This window comes from Xiphophorus couchianus, chromosome 8, assembly GCF_001444195.1.
Source record: "Xiphophorus couchianus chromosome 8, X_couchianus-1.0, whole genome shotgun sequence".
Taxonomy (NCBI): domain Eukaryota; kingdom Metazoa; phylum Chordata; class Actinopteri; order Cyprinodontiformes; family Poeciliidae; genus Xiphophorus; species Xiphophorus couchianus.
In genome coordinates, this window is record NC_040235.1 from 24,122,724 (window position 1) to 24,150,369 (window position 27,646).

Below are 27,646 nucleotides of genomic sequence, written 5' to 3' on the forward strand. Positions count from 1 at the left end.
ACACTTCCGCGTACGGCGTGACGCTGTTTCTCTTCCGCCTTCTGATTGGGTGTCGCAGCCAGGGCAGTGTTTTTAATTTGCGGAACTGGGAAAATGAGTTGTGCGTGCGTGTTGACTGCTATCGCTGTTGGTATATTTACACACCGTAGTGCTAAACTTTGAAAAAAACAAAATGGGCTCACTTCCTGTTTTTTTGTATTAAAACTCTGCTCCGTCTCGCCGGAACGGCCACTTCAGCTTGTTTCCATCGTCGAAAGCGGCCGCAGGAACTTCCTTGTTTACACGAAAAGCAGCGCCGCTGCTGAGCTAGAAATGACGCGGGACGGTAAAAGTCAGGCGGCTTTCTGGATCCTCGCTGCGGGGCTCCTGTCTGTCTTGACCGGGCTGGTTTCAGCAGTTCGGCCGCCTCACATCGTTTTCATCCTGGCCGATGACTTGGGCTGGTACGATGTGGGCTATCACAGCTCGGAAATCAGGACGCCAAACCTGGACAGACTGTCGGCTCAGGGGGTCCGCTTGGAGAACTACTATGTCCAGCCGGTGTGTACCCCATCCAGGAACCAGCTCATGACCGGGAGGTACCAGGTGAGGCCCGAGTACAGGGGACAGTTCTGCCATTTTACACCCAGAAGTGGACTAATCTCAAATATGCACAACAAAACAATTAGATATGGGGCTAGATTAGGGCCAACATGCAATCTGATGCAATTACACTAAAACCTTCAAAAATGTTTTTTTGCTGAATTGTCATTGTTAAACAAATACCTTTCTTGTGTTTTATTAAAACTAAGAAATTACCAACTAAAAATAGTTGTCCTAATCTAAATATACTTTCAGGAACTAGTTCTACATCAAACATTTTTCTGAATGAAATTTTTTTTTTTTTTACTTGACATTTACCAAATAAAACCCTACACTTAAACATGCTGAATTTTTTGACCTAGTCAAAAGAAAACACGGTATATTATTGTAAAATATAAACTTAATCTGAGTTTTTAAGTGTTACGTTTCTGCTGTTGAAATAGCGAACAACTGATTCATTTGATGATGAAGTCAGAGTAATTAAAAAAAAAAAATATGAGGAAGTGTTGCCTTTACCGTCATTTTAACCATCCAAGTAACAAAATTATTAACGTTCTTAAGTCGAGATTATAGACGTAGTTTTAGAAATGGAAGCAATGTTGACATTCATTTTGCAACTTTTTTTTTTGTTGTTGCTTCATTTCTACCACATCACAGGCTGCCAGTCACTATTTTTGCAAGTAGCCTTTTCCGCTTTTTCCATCTGTTTCCTAACTGTCCGGTTACCTTCTACCCCCTCAGATCCACACGGGCATGCAGCACCAGATCATCTGGCCGTGCCAGCCGTATTGCGTCCCTCTGGATGAGAAACTGCTGCCTCAGCTGCTGAAGGAGGCAGGCTACGACACGCACATGGTGGGCAAGTGGCACCTGGGCATGTACAAGAAGGACTGCCTGCCCACGCGCCGCGGCTTTGACACTTACTTTGGTTTGTATTAAATAATAAAAATCCTACATGGGATTTAACGGAATAAAGAGAATATTTAATTTTTATATCAGCTTCCATGTGTGAATTGAAGAAATAAAAGAAAAAAAAGCAGGGTCCAGCTTGAGTGTGGGTTCACGGGGGAAAAATATTTATGGGGCAATTGTCCAGTGAGACAAGCAATGGCATCAGAAAGCAGTGGTGTGGAGATTGAACAAACTAGCATGCTGGGCCTTTTCCCCTTCCCAAAGAAACTTTCTAAAGACATTTGATCAGTTTCTAACTCATTTTGCTGCTTGTGGGCTCAGTATTGGTGCGTAGGACGTAACCGAGAGAATCTGGTTAAAGGATTTTCAAAATAGAAGATCCTCCAGAGTCAGATAAAACATAACGGAAATATTTAATTATTTCTTTTGCGGTCCGGGGATCGGAGACGACTGTATTAAGGTCAGCTAAATTGTCGTGGCGGGAGATAACCGGAACGCTTCGGCCTCCAAACCTGACTCCTTAGTTGTATAAATATTTTGGTAATACTATTTAAAATACCATAATGTTCACATAACTTTTATATTTTGGGTTGTCTGAGGACACATTTTGAATAGTAAATCAGGTGTTTTGATCAATTATTCAGTACTTGAGTGGATTCTTACCAAATACATTTTACACCTACTTCATTAAAGCTTAAGTAAATCTACTTAAGTATGAATGTGTTGAAGGTATGCTACTCTGATTGGAGTACAGTTCTGGTGGGCGTCCCTTATTTTGATTTCTGAAAGGTAACAATCCTAATCGAAGCTCTTGTGAGGCCTGGTAATGAGCCATCAGTGGATTGAGGTGTGCAGAACCAGGGAAACATCCAAAACATGCATCACCTTCTAAGGGTTTGTGTGTCACTGACATCTGGTGGTCGGAGTGGATATAACAGTCGAATAAACACTCCGCTCGCAATATCTCAGCAAAGTTAGCCAAAGTTCTTCGAATCACTTCAACATTGTAAACATATGTAGCATAATATGACGATACTGTAACACAAATATTAGTAAGGAAGTGATTTTGGGATGGGAAGAAGAAAAGTTTCATGGCTGCAGGCTTGAAGTCGTAACCTTTGCGTCGCAGGTTACCTGACGGGAAGTGAGGACTACTTCACTCACGAGCGTTGCTATAACATCGCTCCTCTGAACCTGACGCGCTGTGCGCTGGACCTCAGGGACGGGGAGGAGGTGGCCACCGCGTATAAAGGAGACTATTCCACTGAGCTGTTCAGTCAGAGAGCCGTCGGTGTCATTAAGAAACACAACTCCAGCAAGGTGACACACACACACACACACATCTTCTTTTTTTTTAGTTTCCCTGCCTTGTATATGAAATATTCATTTTTTCCCTCTGTTGTCTCAGCCACTGTTCCTGTACGTAGCGCTGCAGGCGGTTCATTCACCCCTGCAGGTACCGGAGCGGTACTTGGCCCCCTACAGTTTCATTGAGGACCGTCATCGCAGGCTGTACGCCGGCATGGTGTCGGCCATGGACGAGGCCGTGGGCAACATCAGCCTGGCTTTGCAGCAGGAAGGACTTTGGGACAACACGGTCCTCGTGTTCTCCACAGGTACACAAACATACGCTAACCTACAGAACCAAACACAAAAGTGTGGTGTGTATAAGTTTTAATACACACCACACTTTCCAGAAATTCTGTTAAAACCCCCCCCACAAAAACAGCTATTATTTTACCTTTACTTCACTGTAATACAGATACATAACATAACTATCTGTAACCTTTACAACCTAAAGAGCCATTTTGCCCTCAGGACAGTGAAATAAAACTCACAAATGTTGCACAATTATTGAAAAAAAAAGAAGACAAATTTTAGACAAATATCTTAAAACTTTCTTGTCATTTTTAAAGAACTAGCATTTTACTTCTAATTGTAGTACTTAAAATAAACATAAAAGAGAATGGATTTTTTTGTAAGTACATAGACTCCAACCTAATAACAAGGAAACGAATGTAAATAAAAGCATGTGGTGCTTTTATTGTCATTAATTATGAAAATACAATGCAAATATAAAAAAAAATGGAAAAACCTACATATGTTATTATATGTCTATTTAAAAACAATATCTGGTTCCTGTTCATTTTTAGTCAAAGTTATCAAAGTTATCCAAAGAGCCATTTGCAGCTCCAGAGCTACAAGTGGCTAACCTCTGATCGGACGGACGGATGGACGGACGGATGGACGGATGGATGGATGGATGGATGGATGGATGTTTTTGCACATCTAGAGACTAAAATATTTGCATGCTTGCCAAAAAAAAAAAGAGAAGAAAAATCAAGCTGATCTTAACCTGTTCTTATCGTTAATATCTTGATATCCCACTAGAGGGCAGCATGTCGCTGCACTTCTTGGGGCCAGCCAAAGTCTCTTGCCTTTTTGACAGTTCTCCATCTGAAAGAAATTTATGAGAGAACATCATCTGGTCATCTAAACATGTGGCTGCTCACAGTTTTCCACATGTGGAATAGCTAATGGTTAGCATGTGAAGTAGGCAACTACTTAGAGAGTTATTTTTAATGGCTAATTACAAAACAGGAACAATGCTTTGATAGTGAAAATGTGAGGTTGGATGCAGTAGGTGGTCCCATTTCATTGCTTCTTCCACGCATTTGGTTGGCTCTGACAGCAGCAGCAGTGCCTCACCGAAACACTGCAAATGCTTACAGTAATAAAAATTTTAAAAAAACACGTTGCAGTGTGTCAATAATCAGTGGTGCAAGCTTTCATACTTCATGAAACACTTCCCGCGCCCCCGGTGAAAAGTTTTATCCATCTCCCCGGTCGAGCTGTTGTGCTTGGCTCCTGCGTGTCATGACTAACAGGAAGTAAATGAGCCCTGAACTCGCTCTGCCGTCTTACTGTAAAACGTCCGCCTCTCTGGGCGAGAGAGAGCCACGGCCAGACCGGCATGGAGGAAAAGAGCGAACAGGTTCGCAGAGCGCCAGAGCAGCTTGGAAAGGCATTAAGGAGAGAGTTTTTCCAGAACAGTTTGACACAGGCTACTTCCTGGACTCGCATGGCACCCTGCTAATGAAAGGGGATCCCTGGCTGGACGTGACTGGGGAAGTGTGTTTAAACCGGACCCACGTAATGGGATGATGACAGCTTGTGTGCTACAAAAAATAAAAAAATATATATATCAGAATCGGCATGTGAGTGAGTAAGTAAAATTTGTCTGTGCAGCGTCTACACACTACAGACATTAAAATCACAAATGTGTCACAAAGACCCAAACATAAAATCAAGAATATAAAAACTGTAAGAACAGGTAGGGTAAATCAATTAATTGTGATAGATTGAAGTGAGATCATTTCCATTTTCTTGCTTGCTTGTGAAGTTCGTTTAATCTCTAAAGAGATGCCGACCTTTACGGTTATTGAAAAGCCGACATCTTAAAAAATGTTGCAAACATTTGACAGAGTAGTCAGTTTGCACTTTTATTGTCTATTTAAGTCCCAGCTGGCAGTTTTGCCTGTCTGAGCCTAATGATACGTTTCATAATCTGTTTTATTTATTGTTTCGGTTATTTTCTTTTTTTGAATTCTGGATTTTTAAGATGTCTTCCAGCTCCAGCGTTAAATGTTCTCTGGAAATCAACATTGCGTTCTTGCATCATTCATCCATCCATTTTCTAACATCCTTTTCCCTAGTGGTGTTGGTGCCCATCTCCAGCTACTTGCATCATTATGCCTCAAAATAGTCTCAAGACGACAATATTATTGTCTATCGTAATAATTTCTGGGACAATTGATCGTCTATCAGAATATATCGTGACAGTGCACCTATGATTTTTACTACAAAAATAATGAATTTTCTTTCAACTTCACAATAAAAGCAAAAAATACAAATAAAACACATCCAAACGTGTGGGTTTTAGCATAACATAAAAACTTAGAGGTAGGAAGACTTTTGCGTAGGCTTTGAAGCTGAAATCTGCTTTTCTTTTGACCAGATTTCTCTATTTTTCTCCGCCAGATAATGGAGGTCAGACGGTGTACGGTGGCAGCAACTGGCCGCTGCGTGGGAGGAAGCTGTCGCTGTGGGAGGGAGGCGTGCGGGGAGTGGGGTTCGTTGCCGGCCCGCTGCTGGAAAAACCCGGAACCGTCAGCCGGGAGCTCATCCACGTCTCCGACTGGCTGCCCACCCTGGTCGGCCTGGCGGGAGGCAGCACCGGCGGCACGAAGCCTCTGGACGGCTTCAACGTGTGGAAGACCATCAGGTGCTGTCCCTCTGTCTGCTTCCCTAAACCCGGATCTGTGTTTGTTACCGTGGCAATGCGAGCAGAAAAGGGAAGAAGTTCCATCATTCATTCACACACAAATCTTTCCTCCTCCTCCTCCTCACTGCCTGTGATGTTCTGCTGTCAGTTGGTTTCAGAGCAGATCTTTTCATGCGGACGCCGTGTCAACAGAGCTAATTAATTGATTGAATTACTTTTGTAGCTGGATGGGTTTTTTTTCCTCCTGTGTTTTATGGAACTTTGTAAAGGAGCGATTATAGTTCGGAGGGGTCACATGCGGCCGCTTGCAGACCACAGACTCACAGCTTGTGAGTTTGGCAAGCTGTCAGCGAGTCCCGTCTGACCGACATGCTGCAGTCCTGTGAAAAAGTATTTGCCCCGCTTTCATAATTCCCTTGTTTTTGCCCCAAACCAGGCAGTAGCGACTTTTTTCAATTCAAGGAGCTGTGTCTGCCCTCGGCTTATTTTAGGGCTGAAAAACACATCGCGATATAAGACTTTCAAATCAGTCGACATCGAAAATTTTGTTTTAAACATCTGAAATGCTGCCAATTTGGGGCGTGGCCTTTCCTGTTTCATCCACAGTTTTCTCTCCACATCGTCGTTGTTTATTTTTAAACAGCTACGGGGTGAAGTGGGGAAACATGAACCTGCTGCTGCACTAGTCACTCAACAGGTGGTTGCTAGGTAACCAAAGAGAGAATGAGTTAGTTGATGCCACCAAGCGTGCTTAGCTAGTTTTGAGAGGTTGATGAGCTAAAGCCTCTTCCTCTGCCCACATCTCCCAGAATGCTGTGCGGTTCTGGATCGGAGTTCAGTGTAATTATTCAATATTCTTTCAGACGTATTATTTATTGATGTTGATCATGTGTCCTTCGCGATATGTATTGTTATTTATTTACTTCGAACAGACAATAACAGTAAAAACAGAAAAAAACAAAAACAGGACAAATAGTTATGCCACCTGACATGCAATCACGATCATTTATTGGCGATCTGATGGACCGAATCAGCACACCGCCACATGTTGGAGCTGCACGACAACGCCGTACATCTCCACTCGCCGACCTGTCGGCTAACGGCAGGACAGGAACCGAGCATCAGGCAGCAGAAGATTTTATTTTAGTTGTGTTATCAGAGCGTGTGGTGAACGCAAGGGGAGCGTTTTCTCGGCGGTGGAGTGCGGTCAGAAACTGGCAAGCGGCAGCCAGCTGGTTCACATTTACAGATCCCAGCGGGGTTTTCACTGTGCATGAGTCAGATGTCACCATCCCTCTGAGTGTGTGTGTCCATGTGTTCAACAGTAACACCCCCCCTTTTCTTTTTTTCTTTCTTTTTTTTGCAGCAAAGGCTTCGCCTCGCCCAGACAGGAGCTGCTGCACAACATCGACCCTTTGTATTCTGACCTCGCGCCATGTAAGTTCCTTCTGGACCAATTTTGAGGACCCAATGTCTGAACGAACTGTTGTTTTTGTTTTGGTCTAAAAAAAAAAAAAAAAATCCATACATTTAACAATGACAAAGCCAACTTATTTTTTCCATTTTATTTTAAAAAATTGAGCAAACTCTCTACTTTTAGCATGTTGTACTAAAAGTAGTACAACATGGTACTTTTAGCATGTTGTACATTCCTCTTTGGTCAGTAGGGAAGCACTTGGTCTTGGCTCCTTGATTGTTCGTTTTTTCCAATCTTCTAACTGTTTAAAACACCTGCCTTTCCTGAATGGCGTAAAAAGCCCCTAAATACTGTGGGCAACTTAAAAACACAAAGTATGAATTTGAAAAATTCATACTTTGTGTGTTTATAGAAGCCCTGACCCCCTTTCAACAAAGATATTTTTTTTTGCTGAGCTGAGAAAAATGCTTCCCTAAGGGGAAATTTAAAAAAACAAAAAACGTGTGTGTTGTGCACACCTACGCTGAATATTCGGCGATCGATTATTGGAAACATTGACATAAGGGTCCCATTTTCCTACTTGCGCACAAGTACTTTCCCTGCTAGAATCCACAAGAATTACGAAGCAATAAACAAATGTTTTCCACAGACTTCTTTTGTTTTTTCCCCTTTAAACTTTAATTCTAAGCTAAAAGAGTTTATGAATTTGAGGAAAGGGTAAACATCTTGGTAAACACAAGCTGCAGCCTAGCGCTGCTTTAGTCGCTCAGATCTTTGTTGTTTTGACTTCGTTGTTGACTTTATCGCCTCCTGCTGTCGTATCGTAGGTATTACTTTGTCGTGTTTTTTAATTGATTGTGCAGACAGATATTTTTCACAACAAAGGGAAAAAAATGTTTTCAAAAAGTAATCATAGTGTAGCAGAGGCCTAGTGTGTGATCTCCAACCTTATAATGAGAGTAATTTTGTATTAGCAGGTACATGCTAATAGCTCCAGACATGCTAGCCTAGCAAGCCTCAGGGATGTGGAAAAACTCAGCAAAAAAAAAACATTTGTTGAATGAGAATGGTGTTCCTACATTTCTTTCAAATTTGCCACACTCTAGTCAAAGGTAATGTTAAATCAGAAAGACACTTTAAAGATGATTAAAGTAGCATTAGCCAAACTTTCCAAAACGACTAACATTTGGGTAGATTATGAAGACACCCAAAAATTGGACTTTGTCTTGTCTAAAATCAACAGTAGAACGTTAAACGGGAAAAAGCTAAATGCTAATATTAGCTAAACCCGGCAGCTTATGCAGTTACAAAATTAGACATTTACATGTGTCTATGGGTGCTGCTACATATTTCAGTTTTTTTTTTGATTGATGTGTTTTCTTTATATGTTTTTATATGGAAAAATCAAGGGTTGAAGTTATGTTTAACTTAACAGCAACGCACAGTTTGCTACAAAATACACAGGATATAAATTAATTGAGGTAATGTCTGTCTGGTTTTTTTTTGTGTTTTTTTTAATGTGGGATAATTTAGGTTAAAAAGAGCAATTTTGAGACATGAGCTATTCTGGGTTTGGTAACCAAATTATTTATTCATAACCCTTCACAAATTCCTAACTACCAAGTTTTCTTTGGATTCTAATTGCAATGCACCCATGAAAAATCATCTCGCAAGAACTGGTTCGTTCTCATGCAGATGTAAAAAGAGCCCAGCGGCGATCTACAGTATATCACAGTGAATATGACAGGTGTCATGATTCTAAAGAATACATCCCTGCCGTGCTGTAAATCTCGCAGCTTGAATAGGTTTCGTCAGGTTGCTGGATTCCGTGGAGTACCGAAATTTACAGCGTCTAATTTACCTACCGTGAGCATCCCTGAGCTGTGGGAGAATACCTCCGCTGGCCCGTTTCAAGCGGTCCAAGTCGTGATTCATCCCTGGGCGACGGCCAGCGGCTTGATACAGCCCGAGGAGATGGAAACCTCCTGTCGCATCTTTTCCCCTCCCATGTTCGCGCTGTGCGGGATGCGTGTTTCTCCTCGTCCGCCAGTGTACATCTGCTGTTTTCTTTCCTCCCAGCATGGGCAGGAAGATCAAAGGAATTTTGTTTGGGTTTGGATTCGCGCAGCAGATCCCAAAGCATGTCGTTGTGTAATATTAGACAAAGCCTTTTTTTCCAGTGCACAAAAATATGTTTGCTCTAAGCGTGTTTGTAGATTAGAGGATGTTCGGTGTGTTTGTGGACTGTATTTTTGTCACAAATACTATAACAAAAAAAAACGTTAGTATTTAAAAAAAGACCGGGAAAATTTGGGCATCGTTGTAAAAGGGATTGAGAATGATACAGTAGAGTCCTGGTTTTCACAGGAATAAAGTTGTGAAGTTTAAATAAGGATGAGTATCATCCAGGATGTTGCAATGTTGCGATCGCAAATATTAACGCAAATTCACTCGTCGTTCGCACATTGTGCGCTGACTTGCCGTTTTCACCAGTCATGGCAACTTTTCCGCAAATCCGACCAATCACCTTAATGTTTGCTGTATTTCCTTCTTTTCTGACCAATCACTGCAACTCAGATGAATTTTGACCAGTCCCATTAGCCCCATACCACCTGTCATGAACATGAATGAGGCTTTATGAATGTCTACGACTGTTGTCATGAAGTGTCATTTGGTACTTTTAATGCAAACTTGCTTTTATTAATGGACCGTTAATGTAGGTTTTAATGCAACTTTGCATAAACATGTAATTATTTATTAAATAATGCTAAGTTGACACTTTTAATGCCCTTGTAATGCAACTTTTAATGCAAACGTGCATTACAAGTGTCATTATTTACCAAATGACACTTCATTCAGTCATAAACACTCATAAATATGGTCCGACCAGTAAGGCACAAGGACAAAAGCATATATAAAAAATTATTTTCTATTTCTTTTTCCAAAAGCCTTTCAACAACAAATCTCAAAAATATAACAAAATGGGCCCAAAAGAAATCAACTAAGGCATACCTAACTCAGGATAACAAACCAAAAACTGACCTCACTCAATGAACACAGGGGAATTTATACACAAAGGCTAGCCTACACAAATGAGGAGGGGTGGGAAATGATACACAGACAAACAATGCATAAACATAAATAAGTAATTCAAACCAACACATTTTGACTACAAAACAACTATAAAAACAAAAAAAAACCCAACACCACAATTGTTTAAGGAGTTATGCTATTAATAGAGAGAGGCAGGTTCTTAAACATGAAGTCCTCTGCTTCCAGCAGCCTGATGGTTTGTTCCACTTCCTGGTTTGCCTTTCAACCAGTCCTCTCACTCAGCCAGTCCTTCAAACTCAGCAAAACAAAGTACTTAATAATTCAAATAAACAAAAGGAGTTTACTAAATGTGTGCACCCATAATAGTAAACCACCTAATGCAATAAACACAAAAAGAGTGAAATTATAAATACATTGTGTGAAAACATTGAAATAAATACTAACGCTGGGGAAACGGAGGAACCTCCACAAAGACCCCTTCAAATAAAGTGTTTTAATTTAACTTCCTGCTTCACGGCAACTCCTGAAAACCAAACCTGCAAGATGAAAGCATGTGTGATGCTAAATGGTTGCCTTTGCCTTTTTGGTTTTGCATCAACTATTTTGAGAAGTTCTATAGGATTTGCTTGTACTGTGTTATACAGTATACTGGTTCATGCTGACATCCATGACCAGTATGGAATATTTCCTTTGCACTTTGACAAGTCCTCAGGAAATAGTTTTATTTATTGGTGCTACTTCAAAAAGGTACTTGAGAATGTTATTTGCACTTTTCATATTAACTATGTTAAAATCCTGTCTTTTTTGGGGGGAAGGTAATGTGCAGCAATTTCAACTTTTGTGAGACCACGTAATGGCACAAATAAAGCTTTAAAAAATGTGCCACTTTCTTTTAAAAGACTGCCAGTAACTCAGTAACTCAGTAACTTTAGGCCGCCATAATAATAAAAAAATCACAATTATTGCAAAAAGAAGCCGAACGACCCATAGTTACTTCACAGCTCAGTATTGACTCAGGGAGGATGAATACATATGCATGCCCCCCTTTTCAGATATTTTATTTGCAAAGAAACAATGTTTGAAAACGGTGTGATCTTGTCCTCCGTCTGTTGCATAGCGTCCTAGTGAAATACACAGAAGTTTGTGACTTTGTGACAAAAACTAAATACTGCTGCCTCCGGTTCACTATCAGTGGATGTCTTGTTCTTGTTTTTGAGAAAAAGGATTATTTGAAAGAGATACACGTTTCGTCCTCACGCTTTGTTAGAGCCTCTTCTTGTTGCTATTCAGTCAGCTGGAGTTGTGATTGGTCGTTGTTATCAGCCAGCAGTGCTGAAGTGCTGGTTTTTAGAGCTGGTTGTTGCATGCGTTGTTTAACCTCTGATTGTAGGGAGGAATCCTGGAAGAGGGTCATGTGACTGAGGACACACTGGAAACACAGAGGGGTGGACTCCTGCCTTAACCACTTAATAATTTGTGAACCCAACCACCACCTCCATCTCTGAGGGCTTAATGGGACTCTCTGGTCTGTGGCAGCTATTTCTGACTTTGAGGTGAAGACTGGACCTTAATGTTCGATATTTAAAAATATCATGCTTTTTTTCTTTATGACCTTTTTTTTGGTTTTTTGTTCTGAAATCTGTTGTGCCACAGTAGGGGTATAATGGGTCAGTGGAGGAAAAGATGGGAATCATATAATCCTACGAAACAAAATCAGTTTTGCAAAACAAAAAAATAATTAGATTTTTTGCTAAGTTTGTAACAGATGCGTTATGATAGAAATGCTGTGAGAGAACTTTGACTTACAGATTAGACCAAAGGCTGGTTGATCCTTTTATTGGGATTTTAAGAACAATCCAGTCATGTGTATTTTGTATATTTTTTCTTTACTTATACACCACAGCATCACTAATTTGAATCTAAACTTTAGCGTCACCACAATACATGGTATTGCTATAATTTGAAATTTTTTATTTAAGTTCTATCAAATAAAACATTTTATTTAGATAAAATATTTAAAATCTTTCTATCAAATCTTGAGTTCTGGTAGAAAATCTTCGGACTGGAACTCTGGATAATTTTAGCATGGAACATTCTGGAATGTAGGAACCTTGAGGATAGTTAATAGCTACTTAATCTGGCTAGCTACTAGCTGCCTAGTAGCTAGTAGTAGATACTACCTACTAGCCGTAGCTAGCTACTAGCTGACATGAGACAACTAGTGCCATTTAATAGCTAGCTATGTAGCTAAAGAAGCTGCCTCAGTTACCTCATTAAAGATGCTGTCCATGTTTATCCAAAATGAATGTCGCATGCAGCTTTGTCAAATAAAATATAAAATTTGGATAAATGTTTCTACCAAATCTCAAGTTCTAGTTAGAAATTTTCGGACTGGAACGCTGGATAATTTTAGCCTGGAACCTTGAGGAAAGCTAATAGCTAGCTAGTCAAACTGAAGCCCCCCTGCTAGCTGCCTTTAATGACTTGCCTCATTAAAGATGCTTTCCTTGTTTATCCAAAATGAATGTTGCACGCTGGCGAAGCTAAGTGAGGTGAAAATTTAGCAAACACATCCAGGGTGTACCCCACCTCCACATTCCACATGCTGGCTGCTGGGACAGGAAGTAGGTGGTGATGGTTTGTGCACTACGTAACGGTATGAATCCCATAGTTTTAGCGCTTAACTTGCAATCATTGTAACATACTTGGTGACAGCTTTATGAACCGGAGCGCAGCGTTTTTAATATGTGGTGGCGAGTCTCTTCCTGTGACCTCAGCTCTGCGTTGTGGATTGTAATTTGAACAACACACCCACACCAATATATCTCGCCGAGCTGTTTTGACACGGGGCTGTTTTCGAGCGGCTTGTGGAAAACAAGGGATTAGGGAGAACATTTGTTTGGGCCTTTTTGGAAAGCAGGATTTGAAGGTCAGAAATCTAGTAGCTTAGCAACAGAGTTTTCCTTGGCTTTACAGATGAAGAAAGTAATGGTGCCAAAAGTTTTCATGTCTGAACTTTTTCCCACATTCTTTCAGTCAAAAACCCCACACTTCAACATATTGGGATTTTACAATATGTTGTTAAATCCCAATACAAGGAAGTGCATCATTCTTGTTCTTGTATGGACTTTCTTGTCCATTCTTGTTTACAAAATAGCACCAACATCAGTCAAAGGGCCTCCAAAGAACAATTTTCCACAGATCCTTGATTGTATACAGGTCTGGACTTTGACTGGGCCATTCTAACACTTGCTAAAAATCATCCAATTATATCTGTGGCTCTAGTGTTTCTACATTCTACTTTCCATTAACTTTGACTAGTTTCACTGTCCCTAATGAAGAAAAGTGTCCCCCACCCCCACAGCATGATTCTGCCACTACACACCCATTCAATATTCAATATATTAGATGATTATTGAAAATTAAATTTATTTCAGTAACTCCAACACCATATATATAGAATAATTAGACAAAACTGATGTTTTAACGCCTTGATTTCTTTTTATTTTTCACTTACAAGCAATGAAAATGAGACCTTAAAAATTACATCAGCCCAATAAAAATAACTATTTTCAATCAAAAGTATATTTAATACCTGCTTAAAGGTTGTTGTTTTCAAATTGTACTTGCATCCAAAACTTTTCAGATCTTTACATGTAAAAGAGAATTTCTTTTTCTGTTGCGTTCTGGATTGATAATCTCCAAAGATTTCGGAGGAAAGCTTGAACTCCTGACCTCTCGAATCGTCCGAAACTACCAAAGCAAGTGTATATGGTAATTAGCCGGAGTTCGGATGAACAATGTGTTGAAAGTCCGGCTGCTGACGTCACCGGTTTTTGAGACACAACCGTTTTATGGAGCCAAATCCCACGGTGCCTGGGATTCTCCTCAAAGTTTACTGGTGACCATTACTATATAAATCACGGAGACAAGAGGAGGCGGCGAAGAGAAACACTACAGCTTTACAAGCTTACGCCATCGTGTTTCATGTTGAAATCTTTGTCAGCCACCAAACCGACAACAAGTCTCCCTTTCTTAGCATTGCTTGTTTTGGGATTCCTCTCCTATTGAGGCTGCTTCTCACTCCGAGTTCCTTCCCCTTTTTCCTCTCAGTCTCTTGCCATTCTTTTGAGTTTTTTGGGTTTAATTCATGAAAAGGGTTCTATTTCCCCCCCACCCCACAACATACTTTCCTCCTTTCAAGTTGGCTTTGAAAAAAATTCCTTTTCCTGTTGCTCTCGCAGCGTGAGCAGAGGGGATGTCGACTAAATGTGTCACAGAGGGGTCCCCGAAGCTCTCGATTGTTGGGAGAGGCACAAAGGAGGTGGTGTGGAGAGAGAAGTCTTGGACTTGACCCAAGACTTGTAACACCCCCAGATTTCCCTACAAAGCTCTTCAGCTTTTTCCCCTCTAGCTGTTTCTCTGATTCAAAATAATCCTCGCTCTACTGGCTCCTCCTCTCGCAGAGCATCTGCCGTGGGTCTAGAAGAGCGTATCGTCTTCCCGAGCTCATCCGTGGAATGATTTTAACACGTGGACATGTGGGGAAAAGCGTTGGAGGCCCAAATTCCTTAAATTAGCGAGAGCTCGAGCACCAGGAAACAAATCAAATCCAGTAAAGCTCACATAATTTATGTTCCCACCTGCTTGCACAAAAAAAGTGTTTATTCCTCTTGAATTTTGCCTCAAGGTCTAATGTTTTTTATTGGAACGGTACGTGACGGCCCAACACAAAAGTCGGTCTGCATCGTTGTGAGGTGGAAGAAAATGATAAATGGGCTTCAGATACTTTGAGAAACAAAATTCTCAGTAGGTTGGAGTGCATTTCTGTTGAGTCCTCCAGTGTCGATACTTTCCAGAACCGTCTCACTGCAGCCACAGGCGCAAGTGTTTGGGTTCTACCAGTTTTTCCACATCTGGAGACAATCGTTTTGACGTGTTCGTCCTTTTTTTTGTGCAAAATAGCTCAAGCTCAGTTCGCTTACACTGTGTCCGCTGACCCTTAAAGAGTCTGAAATTCATGCATCTAAAATTAAGGTCTTAAAATGTCTTAAGTCCATTGAAAAACAATAAATTGGCATTAATTGCGTTAATCACAGGTCTTAAATTTTGTTGTGGCAGGACTATTTAATTGCATATATTCTATGTAGTTTCCTTTTTTTTTTTTAACTTTACTGCTACTCAAAACTTTGCCATGCGTTCACTACGGCTAGTTAGCAGCTAACTACTAACTAGCAGTTGCTAATATACTCCTCCTAGCTAATTAGCTTGCCTTTTTACATCCATTATGTGCGAGTGCAAAGTTTATCAGCAGGACTTGGTTTCCTCACTTCTGTTGCCAACCGATACAAGTTGCCTTAAATTTCATTCATAATGGTCTTAAAGAGGTCTTAAATTTGAGTTGGTGAAATCAGCAGAAACCCCAGCTCAGACAAAAAGAGTCTTTGATCATCGTTGTTTGAGCTTTGCTACAATTTCACAGTTCAAATTTGGACAGACCTTTTACTGGTGGTGCAGTTTAATAGTCTAGATATTACAGTAACATTGACTTTACACGCACTCTTGCTTTACTGTGTTTTGTAAAATAAACATGCCTCCAACACATATTACCATTGACGCGAGAAGCGACCGTATTGAACTAGGGCTGAAACAATTCCTCGAGTGATTCGAGTACCTCGATTATGAAAATTCCTTGAGGAAAATCTATCTGCCTCAAAGCTTTGTTAATTTATGTTTTATTATTTAGCGCACCGTGTTCCGGCCTGGTCAATATTAGCGTTGCGCAGCACTCTCACTTCTGCCTGAGTTCTTGATGAAAGCTAAGGGTTAGCAGCATTTTCAAGGTCGCTCTGGGAGGAGTTTATTGATTCATGATAATGTCCGGGCTTTTATTGTTTTTCGGGGGACCAATAAACATCCTTAAAATGACTGGCGCAATGCCTGGAGTACGGCAGCTTTTCTCCTCCCGGAGCTGCTGCCTGGTGGCGATTCAGAGCGAACAGCGTGGAAGAGCTGCAGGTGTATTTATCCAGGTGAGCGGATAGACTGAATACGGCGGGCGGACGCCTGTTGTGTAGTTGATGCTTATAGTGTAACTATAGCTTTATGGACAAACCGAAAAATGAATTTCATATCATCCAGGTCTCAACAAAAGGGTGGCGGAGCTCATTGTGGTGGTACAGAGCTGGTGGACGAGTTTCTGTGACGAACTAAGGAGCCAAATTCTGTCGCTAACATGAACAGAAAAGCTATAAATGTTTGGGCAAGGTACTTTGACTGGAGATGAATACATTCACGAAAAGCTGGAGTATACACCTTTTTTTTTAAATAAGCGTATTTGTGAGCATGCATATTAAATTTAATATATCAGATTTTGTATAACTTTTTTTCAGGTTAACTTAGAAAGTGAGCTATTATTACAGGTTAATTTCCTAAACTACAGAAAAGTTAATGTTAGGGAAGTTCAAATATAAACAATTAGACTGATGTTGGTATTTGATAGTAACACTGGTGTTATGTTAGATTTACCAGTATTTTACTTTATAATTTTTCTTATCCGATTACTCAATTAATCGTAAGAATAATCGATAGATTACTTGATTACTAAAATATTAGTTTACAACAGAACTATATTGAACCCTAAAATTGGCTTTAAATATCCTAACTATTAGGGTTAGGATCCAGTTAGGGGTCCAACTTTTGTGGCGTTTCAGTAATTATTTCCAATTGGGCAGTGGGAATTTCTGAGTTTAGACTACAAATTGAACGCAGCACTAGCTCCGTTTAGCTTACTGTTCACTAATGTTCTTCAGAAAACCTCTGAGGCCTTCACAGCTGGATTCACTCTTCATTTTTGTGTTTTAAAAATTACGGGCTTGTTTGTGTTTATCTGCCACCTAAAATCCTAATAAAAATACATTAAAGTTTGTGGTTGCAATGTGACAAAGTGGAGAAAAAAAACAAACTGAAGGCTTATGAATACTTATGGAAGGCACTGCACATACCACTTCGTTGTGCAACAGCGCCTGTTTGGTTCGCAGGCCTCTCCCAGTTGAGCAGCCCAGCTGAATGCATGCGAGAGCCATTAAGATGCCCGCATGTCACTTGCGCAACGAAGAGTGAAGAACTGAATGTCGTAGCTTTTATCATGTGGTTCAGAAACGCTGAGATCGGAAATGTTTTGACTCACGAGTTATGTCGCTGCGGTGGACGGGCTTCGCGTGGGTTGCGGCGTTGTCCGTACGCAAAGAACGCGAGGAAGAACTTTTTTTTTTTTCTCCCGCAGCGCCGGGAGGCTGAGATCACTTGCAAATCTGCCTAATCAGGAGCACATTGTTGGGGTCAGCAGCAGCATGAACCCGGGAATGTTCCCAAGGCCAGGTTTCCTTTGCTCCTCTTGGAAATCACAGACATGTGTGCTCCGTTTCTGGGAGATTTTTTTTTCCCCCCCGTCGGCTGAGAAAGCTCACGGCGGGAGGTTCCAGAAAATCCTGGACATCGTCAATACAAGGATAAATAATTGACTTTTGCTTCATGAAAGCAGAGAAAGTGTTGCCAACTGGTGACTATGGCTGTAATTTTTCATCGTATCTGTGGAGCTCCACTCATGGTGAATTACTCATTGTGCTTGGCAGGCGTGGAGGACTGGTGCTGAGTCGACCACATCAGCACCATTTGTCAGATTTCTACATTTAAATGCTCCGTGTTTGAGGAAAATCCTGCCTATTACAAATTCTCTCGTCAAAGATTGCCTACCAATTAAAAGTAATTGCTTATTGATGTTTTGTGTGTGTGTGGGGGGTGTGTGTGTGCATGTGTGTGTGTCCTTGCTGAGGATGTCCTGATCAAATTATGTTGCCTCACAAGTCCAAGTCCTTTGATTTTGAGCGTTGGCAAATAACAAGTCCCGACCCATTAACTCAAAAATACATTAGAAACAATGAAGAAGAGCGAAGAAACAGACCCCTGTTTTTAAAATGGTATCCACCTTATTTGTCATTTAACAGAACACCAATGTTGTGTGAATCAAAGAAAGATTTTGTTTGTAGCCCTCTCCTGACTGATACGTTGTCAAATACTACAGTTAGCCAAAGGATGCAAAGACGAGGAAAGTCAGCTGAACTTTAATTTTGGCTGGGCCTGTCACAATAAGAAATAAATGAACTAATCACTGATAAATTAAAATTAGTTGAATAATTTGCATGATTTATACTTTTTCTCTTTTTCTACCAAAATTGGATGGCAAAAGCTTTCAGTCTGGTGTCAACTAACACTTTTTGTTTACAGAGACTTCATAATTTGTTTTATTTGTTGTTTTCTGTTTATTTATGTTGAATATTTAAAATGTCTTCCAGTTCCTCTGTTAAGTGTTCATGTTGATCTTTGAGAATGTGTTCTTGTGCTATTCTGCCATTACCATCACATTACTTGAAAGAGGTCTCAAAACAATAATATCGTTTATCGCAATAACTTCTGGGACAATTTATCGTCCAGCAAAATTTGCTATGACGACGGGCCTGGTTTTGGTAAATGAAGACAGATACACGATGAAGGACGTGAACTCCAGAAGACCAAAAGATGTTTCTTAGCATCTCGCTGTGCTCTAGCTATGCTGAGAAGACCGTCCCACTGCACTATTTTACTATATTCCTGTTGTATTTTGGGGGAAAAAAATCTTTCAGTGAAACCTCGGGCAACGTCGTCCGGAAAAATAACACGAATCCATTTAAAGTTTTGTTTGTTTTAAACCACTCTGCTCCCGCTGTTCCTCTGCAGATTCTTCGCCCCCCTCCTTTTTTTCAGTCTATTTATTTTGACGCCTTCATTCGATGCCCACGCGCTAGGCTTCGGTGCCGTTCTTCCGTCCCGTCTGGTTTACACAGACACCCACAGAAGGGGCTTTGTGTCTGCCGGTGGTCTGATATCCTCTGGGTCAACGTTTTTTTAATGTTTTTTTTTTTTGTTTGTTTTTGGAAGGTGGACGAAGTGAAGTATCAGCTCCATTGTCTTCTCCTCGCAGGTCCTGGCAGGCGGAGTCGGTTAACTCTGGCCCGGGGGGTCGCTGAAGACCGCTGGGCCAAGTCCGGCTTCAATGTGTCCATTCACGCCGCCATCCGATCCTCAAACTGGAAGCTGCTGACTGGATACCCAGGTCAGTATTCTTTGTCACCGGTAATGACACGTTTAGTCTAAGTGAAGGAAAAAAGTCGGACACAAGTAGAGCGTCTATACTGGCCTTTACTTTTCATGTTCACTCATTTCTGGTAGAAAACTCAGCCTTTTGTGGGTTAAAGTATTGGCACAACGATGCTTATTTTCATTGCGGACATGTCTTAAACTAGTGTCCCGCTTCAAAGTCAGGTTTATCTGCACAGCAAATTTCAGTAACAAGGTAGTTCAAAGTGCTTTACACCAGAGTAACATCATACAAAACGAGCAAATATTACATTTGGTCAAATACCATCATCAAAATCGTCAATACGTAGCAAATATGTTGGTCGATGTTCCAGTTACTGTCAATCAAAGTAAACTCTTCAGGTGGAACTCAGTGTTTCAGCAGTTTGTCCCGGATTTGTGCCACGCAGGATTCTGGAAAACTATGGAATTTCATTTCAGTATTTTTATTGAAAATATTTATTTAACCAAATCTCTCTTTCTCATTTTTCTGACATTTAGCAAATAAAAATTCTTTTGGGGTAATTCTTACTTACCTGTTTTATACTATTATAAATATATATTTTTGGGGGAGTTTGTTCTTTTTTTTTTTTTACATTGTGTCTTTTGTAATCTGGTTTCATATGTTTCTGTCACATTCTATGAGAACATCTTGCTGTAACCTTGTCAGACCTGCTGATAAGGAAACTGTCCAAACTGCTGACTCATTAAAAAGCAGTTTCCAAGAAGAACAACGAGCATCAATTATTTTTTTTCACCACCAACTGAAGAGGGGGGGGGGAAGAAAAGTGCAGCAACACATCATCAGTCTTTGTAAACGATGCGTTTAGAAGTGAAACGTACGTAAAGGTCAAATGACATTACATCTAAAACAGTTCCACAGTGAATGACTTTGTGTTGTAAACACTGTAACAACCTGGCAGGTCCTCCGGCTCCATTGTAGCTTCATAGCTAATACTAGATGTCAAGATAATGCTAGCTTGCTTTACTAGCAACTTCAGGACAGTCGGAAGGTTTTAGAAGCTAACTTGCTTCTAAGATGCTATGATTAGCCAAAATGTTTAAATACTGAAGCTTATTGAGAAGATCTTGCATATAACTTTAGCGTAATTCTTTTGAACCCACACTGCAAAAACACAATGTGTTACCAAGTATAGTTGGTCTAGTTTATAGTGCAAATTAGTTAGTACACTTGAAATAAGGTACAGTTGACTAATATATAACGTCTCAGTGGCATAAAGGAGCTTGTTTTAAGTAAATAATTCCTTAATATTTATGAAAAAAATACTTGTTTCATTGGCAGATTATGTCACTTATAACAAAGCATGTTTCCCATGTTATGAGTGACATAATCTGCCAGTGGAACAAGTACTTTAAAAAAATCAATACTAAGGAATTATTGACCTACACCAAGGTCAATATTCTATTTCTCGCTGAAAAGTTACTTGTACGTTAGTTTTATCTTATTTCAAGTGTACTAAGAAGTTAGCAGTAGAAATTAGACCAAAAATACTTGGTAAGATTGAGTTTTTTGGTGGTTTTTTTTGCAGTGTATGACACGTTTAGCTGCTACTGCCCTTTACCTCGTTACCTCCCCAGGCTGCGAGGTTTGGTTCCCCCGACCCGGTGACAACGGGTCAGACTGCGGGCTCTCTAAGCTCGACCCGCTGAAGCCCATCATGCTGTTTGACGTGGAAAAAGACCCCGAGGAGAGGAACGAGGTGTCGGCCCAGTTCCCCAGCGTGGTGGATTACCTCCTCACCAGACTCCAAGAGCACCAGAAAACAGCGCTGCCCATAAACTACCCCGACGACGACCCCAAATGTGACCCGGGCCCCACCAGAGCCTGGGGGCCGTGGGCTTAGATGGAGACAACATGGAGGCATTGTGAAGGATCCTATTTACACTTTGTTCACGGTGAATGTTAACAGCAGGGAACATTAGTAATGTTTGCATGAACTTTTTAAAAAATGTTTTACATTTCTGATGTCCGTACAACATGATATGTCTGAGTAAGAGTCTCCGATGCGTTCTGCTTGGTTTTTGCACTTCATTTTTCTCCTTTTGAGAAAATCCACTGACGTGTCGTAGAAATAAAAGAACACAGAAGCAGTAGGTTTAAAATGTTAAAATGTTCAGAATTTATTATTTTATATGGAGTAAAATGTGTTGAAATTAAAAGCAGATAGCAGCCACATTCCAATTTAATCTAAGCAAAATATATATAATATATAGGATATAATATTGTTATATTAAGAAATTCTACCAATATTTCATACCACTTTGATGGTATCATCTCTGCCTCAAGGCCACTTTTGCAGCGTGCTTCCATTACATAATTAGAAAAAAAAGTCATTAAACTAGAGAAAAGTTTACATTTATACATTTGTTTGTTTGAATATATTTTTTCTAGACACAGAAGGGTCAGTAAATAATGTTTTGATGCTCTTTTTGTGGATCAAAATGGCATTAAAATAGCTTCTAAAGTTGTTGTTTTTTAATAAATTCAAGCATTCTCGTTTCCTCTCTTTTTAAAAGTATCTCATCATTCAGAGAAACGTCAGCCGTTAATTTTCTGATGGATGAAAGTCAACAGAAGTGATTTTTCCCTGAAATGCTAATTTTAAAGTAGCTCCTTAAAGCTAACCTAATCTAAAAAATGCTGTAAAAAGAAATGATTTTTGATCAATTGAAATTATCTTAATTTTGAATCTTGGATGTTATTTGCAAGGCATAAAATTTATATATATGGAGCTTATATATATATATATATATATATATATATATATATACTGTATATGTATAGGTATGTTGGAGGTCGCCTTGTTTCTTTGTACTGTGCCTTTAGTTTGTGTTAATGTTGGATGTCCCAACTTCTCTCATTTTGCAGAACTCAGATGTGAAATTGAATGAAAATGAACAAATAAAACAAATATGGCAGGCCAGATTAATATATTGTTTATATTGTGTAATTGAATAAAGTCTTCTTCTTTTTTTATACTGTTTCTCAGCTTGTGTACAATGTTTTTTCCTTTCCAAAAAAGAGTTTCTTCTTTTACATTCCAGGACAAGGTTATTAAAATTTGCTACATCACAGCAATGTTCCAAAAATGATATTAACACATTTCATCTTACACATTCTCAGTCTACCCCAAAGAAGATGATCTCATTTCAGTGTGTGATCTATTTTCCAATGAATTTTTAGCAAATATCTTTTTGACCATTTTATGTTGCGTCACGAAAAAATGCATGGCATTCTCCATGGCAGTAGTGGCTAATGTAGCAGCATCAGTAAAATCATAGAAGAAATAAATATATTTAAGCAATAAATTACATTTTAAAAAAAAAATCTGATCAATTTAATGTTAGAAAATAAAAACAGAGGCCTTAGCTAGATTCCTTGGTGTTCTTCAGCTTTCCAACTAAACAACTTCTTGATTATTGACTTGTTGACATTTTGAACTGTGCAACTCTACAGAAAACGGCATATTACAAATCCTATTGGTCTCTTTACGGCAGAATGAGCTTTAAACCTAAAGTGGTTTTTGAGATTTTAGATCACAATTAGCTGAATTATTTATTTAGTAACAGTCAGACAGACCATATGGTCCTGCACATGTATTCGCTTAATCTTTAAACAGTTCTAGTTTCATTTTCTCTAAGTCGCTTTAATGCTTTTCAGGAGTAAAATGTTTGTTTTTTTCTTTAAAACTCTCCAGACTCTCTCGCTTGGCTTACTTTTTTCCTCGATAGTGAATATGAGAACACCACATGAGTATTTTATGTTTCTGAGAAAGTCCTCAGTACGTAGCTGAGGTTATAAATTTGCCACCCGCCTCCTCTGTTAGTTTACTATACAATCAAAAGTCTGAATTTCAGGAAGGGGAAATATTTCATTTAATTAGACGTTGCCGTCCATGTAAAACCAGAGCTTGACACTTTCTCAGCTCGTCTGCAGACCGCTTTTTTTTTTTTTTTTTTTGCGCTTCTAATACTCCCATCCGTGGCGAGCCGGCCCTCCTCGCCGAGCTACGCCGTTCCTGCCCGTGTTACTATGATGATGGTATCACAGTCCATCTCTTTACTTCTCTAAGCTGTTTTCACACTTGATGCGGCCCGGTGACTCTCAGGCTGAGTCAGCGCCGCGTTTCGGTACCTCTAAAGTCGCCCCCAAGCTGGCTCAAGAGGTCGTTGGGAAAGATACCTATGCAGACTTAAGGGTAAATTTCATGTGATCAATTAACTCGTTTTTACTGCCATTAAAGCTGCAGTGTGTAACTTTTACAAAAATGTTTTTTTCCCAAGTCTATTAAAACTATCACCACGTCGTGATAGTATGGCAGGAGACGTTTTGTCTGTGGAAAAAAAAAATCTATCTCCTCTACCTTCTACATGTGGTACAATTACAGTCTGCAAAAATGTACCGCTCCTGGTCAAAAACAACCAATCAGAGCCAGGAGGAGGGTCTTAGCGCTGTCAATCACTCTCTTGTATGCTCCACAGTTTGATTATGGTGGAAAAATTACTCATCGTTACAGGGAAACCGTTCATCCTCCATCATCGGTCGCTATGCTAGCTTTGGCTTTAGCTTAGCAAAGAGAGAGCAAGGGGAGGGGTGAACACAAGAGTGATTGACAGCGCTAAGACCCTCCAGCATACTTGCGTCATGACCAGACGTTATGTTCTTATTCTTCTAAGAAACATCCAAAAGTGCCGTTATGATAGCTTCACCTGGCCGTTTATTTCAGGATTTAGTCTGTCTCTTTTTGTACAAGTTCTGATCCTCGAGCGCCCCCTGCTGGTAGCTTCTTTAGTAGCAACTGTTATTACAGCAATTTGGTAAAATGCTGTACAAACAAGCAATTGTTTCTCAATAGCTACGAGTCCAGACCCTCTGTACGAAGCAAACCGTGGAAGAAGGGACTGGTTTTTACTGGGCTGGGTTGGAGCCAAACAATTTGGATGATTGAAGTTAACGATCTAAGAAACAGTTGCTTTTTCACATAAAACTAGATTTATTTGGATAGTTTTTTGCTTAAGAAATGCCATCGTTTAAAACTATTTTTTGTGTCTTAGGTTATTTTTTGTCTGATCTGTTTTAGATCTGAAAACAGCTGAAATCTGTGAAAGTTGCTACAGAGTAGCAGCGATTATATTTTAAGAACGGCATATGAAAGACGGACAAGCGGCTGCCATCCTTGAAACCCCTTCTGGTATGTCCGCAAGGAGGGAGCGAAGGCCTCGGTCCGCGGTGAAGAGGGGCTGGAATTGCAAACAAGATGGCGTTTGTCTGCCTGTGAAAACGGATTCAAATCAGGCCGACCGACCAGTCAGGAATGTGTTGAACCTCCGGCCTTGAAGGAAGGAGATCCGACTGCTCATCACACCTCGTACAGACGGAAGTCCTTGACGGCTCTTTTACAACGATTGCGGACCACCAGAGAGAAAGAGCCGGAAAGGTTCAGGGGCCGCCGCAAAACGGCAGACGATGAATGGCGAAGGAGGCGGTTCTTCAGACCGGAGCTTTTTTTTTTTAAGGTGTCTCCTGTGAGGATGTATAAAATGACCCATCTGTTCATCACCAGGCATATGTGGCAAATGCAGATACCAGATGAGCAAAAACATGTGATGTGTAATTAAAACCGTGTTATTTGTTTAGCAAAAACATCTTGGCAGCTTTTCCAAATCATTACTCCTCCGTCTCCATGCTTACCAGCTGGTATGAAGCCTTCCTCCCTTTACCACATACTATGTTTTTTGTTTTTTTCTAACTCGCAAATTTTAAAAAGACATAGTTTTTCTAAACCAATGCTCTAGTTTTGAAAGAAGGGACTTTCTTTTGACAAACCTTTTAAGGTTTTTGTCTTTTTCTTTATCGACATGAAAGAAAAAATTAAATGAGTTGCACCGTCCTAGTCAAAGTCCAGAACTTAGCCTGTTTCACATGTGGTGTTGGGATTTCAGGAGAGATGCGAATTAGTAGTCAGTGTCAAGAAACTAAAGTAGGGCATTAAAGTAGACGATTAATCGCAATTAATTGTGATTAATCCATCCATTATTGAAATAACTGACTATTTCAATAGTTAACTCGAGTATACAGACTTAAAAAAGGCAATTTGCTAAAGAAAAAACAACCCAAAAGACATCCTCACAGCAGTAATTAAGTCAAAACTGACCAAATTTAGCAGCACACACATGGCACGATTGACTGTGCTAAGACCCGCCTCTGGCCTCTGATTGGTTGTTTCTAGTTAGCAATGGGAGAAGGCAGACAAGATTAAAAGAACAATTTCCACAGATTATCTGTCTCGTATTACACTGTCACAACATGGTGACGGTTTCAACAAATATGTAAAACTTTTTTTTTTAACAAAAATGACATACAACAGCTTCAGGATCTGGAGATATTTTCCTCAGCATTCTGGGTAAATCCCTGCAGCCCAGAGATTCAAAGTCCACTCCTGATCTCAGACAGACGACTGATTCGTCATCGGTGTGAGCTGAAGTACTTTCACAAGTGCTCTGACTGCCAAGCCGAAGGTCAGTCGGAGTAACAATGATCCCAGGAACTTCTGATAACATCAAGGCTGTTGTTCCTGACAATACCAACATTTGTTTATGCAGAAACTCCCCGATCGAGTCATGAGACTTCCCTTGTGTTTACACAGCATTCAAACCCCACTGACCGACAAGCAGGAATAAGAGGGCACTGGGAGGACTGGCACCAGTTGCTCCCCTCCCAGTCTCAACACTCTCAAAATAGTCGGCTCGCTCTCCTTCAAGGTTGTGTAAACGGTAGCTGGAAGCACAAAAGTTGTTGCTTCGCACCATTCTCATTACGCGGGGCCGGTGCCGACCTCCAATTTTCCCGCCACATAATTCTATTGAATTAGGCCAAAGTAGAGGATAGAAGACGGTGGAGCCAATAAACACTCGAGGAAACAAAGCGAAGTTTGGCAGACGTGTTGGACGTCAACCGAAGGAGCCTTCAGCATGTGAACAATCTGCCCTGAACGACGCCGCCGCCGGCTTTTTCCTCAGCTGTTAGCTTCCCAATAGGAAGGAGCTTAAAAGACAGATTTAGCATGAAGGCTTTCTCATCTTACATCCAAACTAAATCTGGTGATGAGTCACATTTTTTGAACAAATGTTTAAAAAAAAAAAACAACAACAGCAAAGTGAGTTGACATCGTTTTGGAAAAATAAGCAGTAATTTGATTATGGACTCGGTTATCGAATTACACTTTAAGGTGAACTCTGAGTTGACATGTATAAACCCAAAATGCACATAAGAATCTCACAATTTGTTTTCCTCTTGCTAACTCTACAAATTTACACTAAAGAGAGTCATTGTGGGCTTAAATGAAACCATTTAACAAAGTATAACAAACTGTTATCTGACTATTCTGGTGCAAACGCTGCTGATATTCTCCAATTCATTATATCTTTCATTAAAGGAAAACTCATTTCTTAATGAAAAATGGCTCCAGCAGTCTTTACATTGGTCATCTTTTACCACAGCGGGATATCTAATGCTAAAATGTAACCAAAAAAATAAATAAAGAAAGAAAGAAATTAAAAAGTGCAAAAGTGAGTGTACTGGACTATTTCTTGTATTTGTTTATTTTTTATTATCAGTTTTACCTGCTCAACAATAAACAAAACTTTTATAAAATCTGTGTATTCTTACAGAACCAAAACAGAACAAAGGGCTTCAGACTGTTGCCTTATTAAAATAATTTCCAAATCATTAAATAAATTATTATTATTATTTTTATTTTGTTGACCTTTTTTTTTTTTTAAACCAATCCTGACTTGTGGTCAGGGGCCAAACAAAATCATTTCAAGGGCCACAAACGGCCCCCGCGCCACACTTTGGACACTCAATTCAGAGTAACAATACTCCATAATAAACGTACTCGAGTAAAAGTTAAAAAAAATTAGAACATTGTAAAAAGTATTTTTTATTTTTTCCCAAAAAAATGTAACTCAAGAAAACGGAACTAACAGTTAGTACACAACTCTGCCTTTTAGCAACATTTCGTTCTACTATTATTCATCCATTTTCAGAAGTGACAAAACTAAATCCTGTTAATCTGAAAGAACACAAACACTTTCTGGTGATCCATTAAGAGCTCGGCGCCTTGCAGCGACATTAAATAGATCGTCTATTGACGAGGGATCCGGATCCAGAGGTTTGGTGGATGGGGGGAGGGATCTAC

The 27,646-nt window shown here is 40.0% G+C and overlaps 1 protein-coding gene across 1 annotated transcript; it reads left to right on the forward strand.

Moving 5' to 3' along the window:
• The first annotated feature begins 11 nt into the window (after positions 1–11).
• Positions 12–22,429, forward strand: arsb (arylsulfatase B). Its single transcript, XM_028025545.1, has 8 exons — positions 12–585; positions 1,324–1,510; positions 2,624–2,814; positions 2,903–3,110; positions 5,536–5,779; positions 7,146–7,216; positions 19,270–19,401; positions 21,024–22,429. The coding sequence occupies exons 1-8, from the start codon at positions 313–315 to the stop codon at positions 21,287–21,289; spliced, it is 1,572 nt and encodes a 523-aa protein (XP_027881346.1). The 5' UTR covers positions 12–312; the 3' UTR covers positions 21,290–22,429.
• Positions 22,430–27,646: the final 5,217 nt, after the last annotated feature.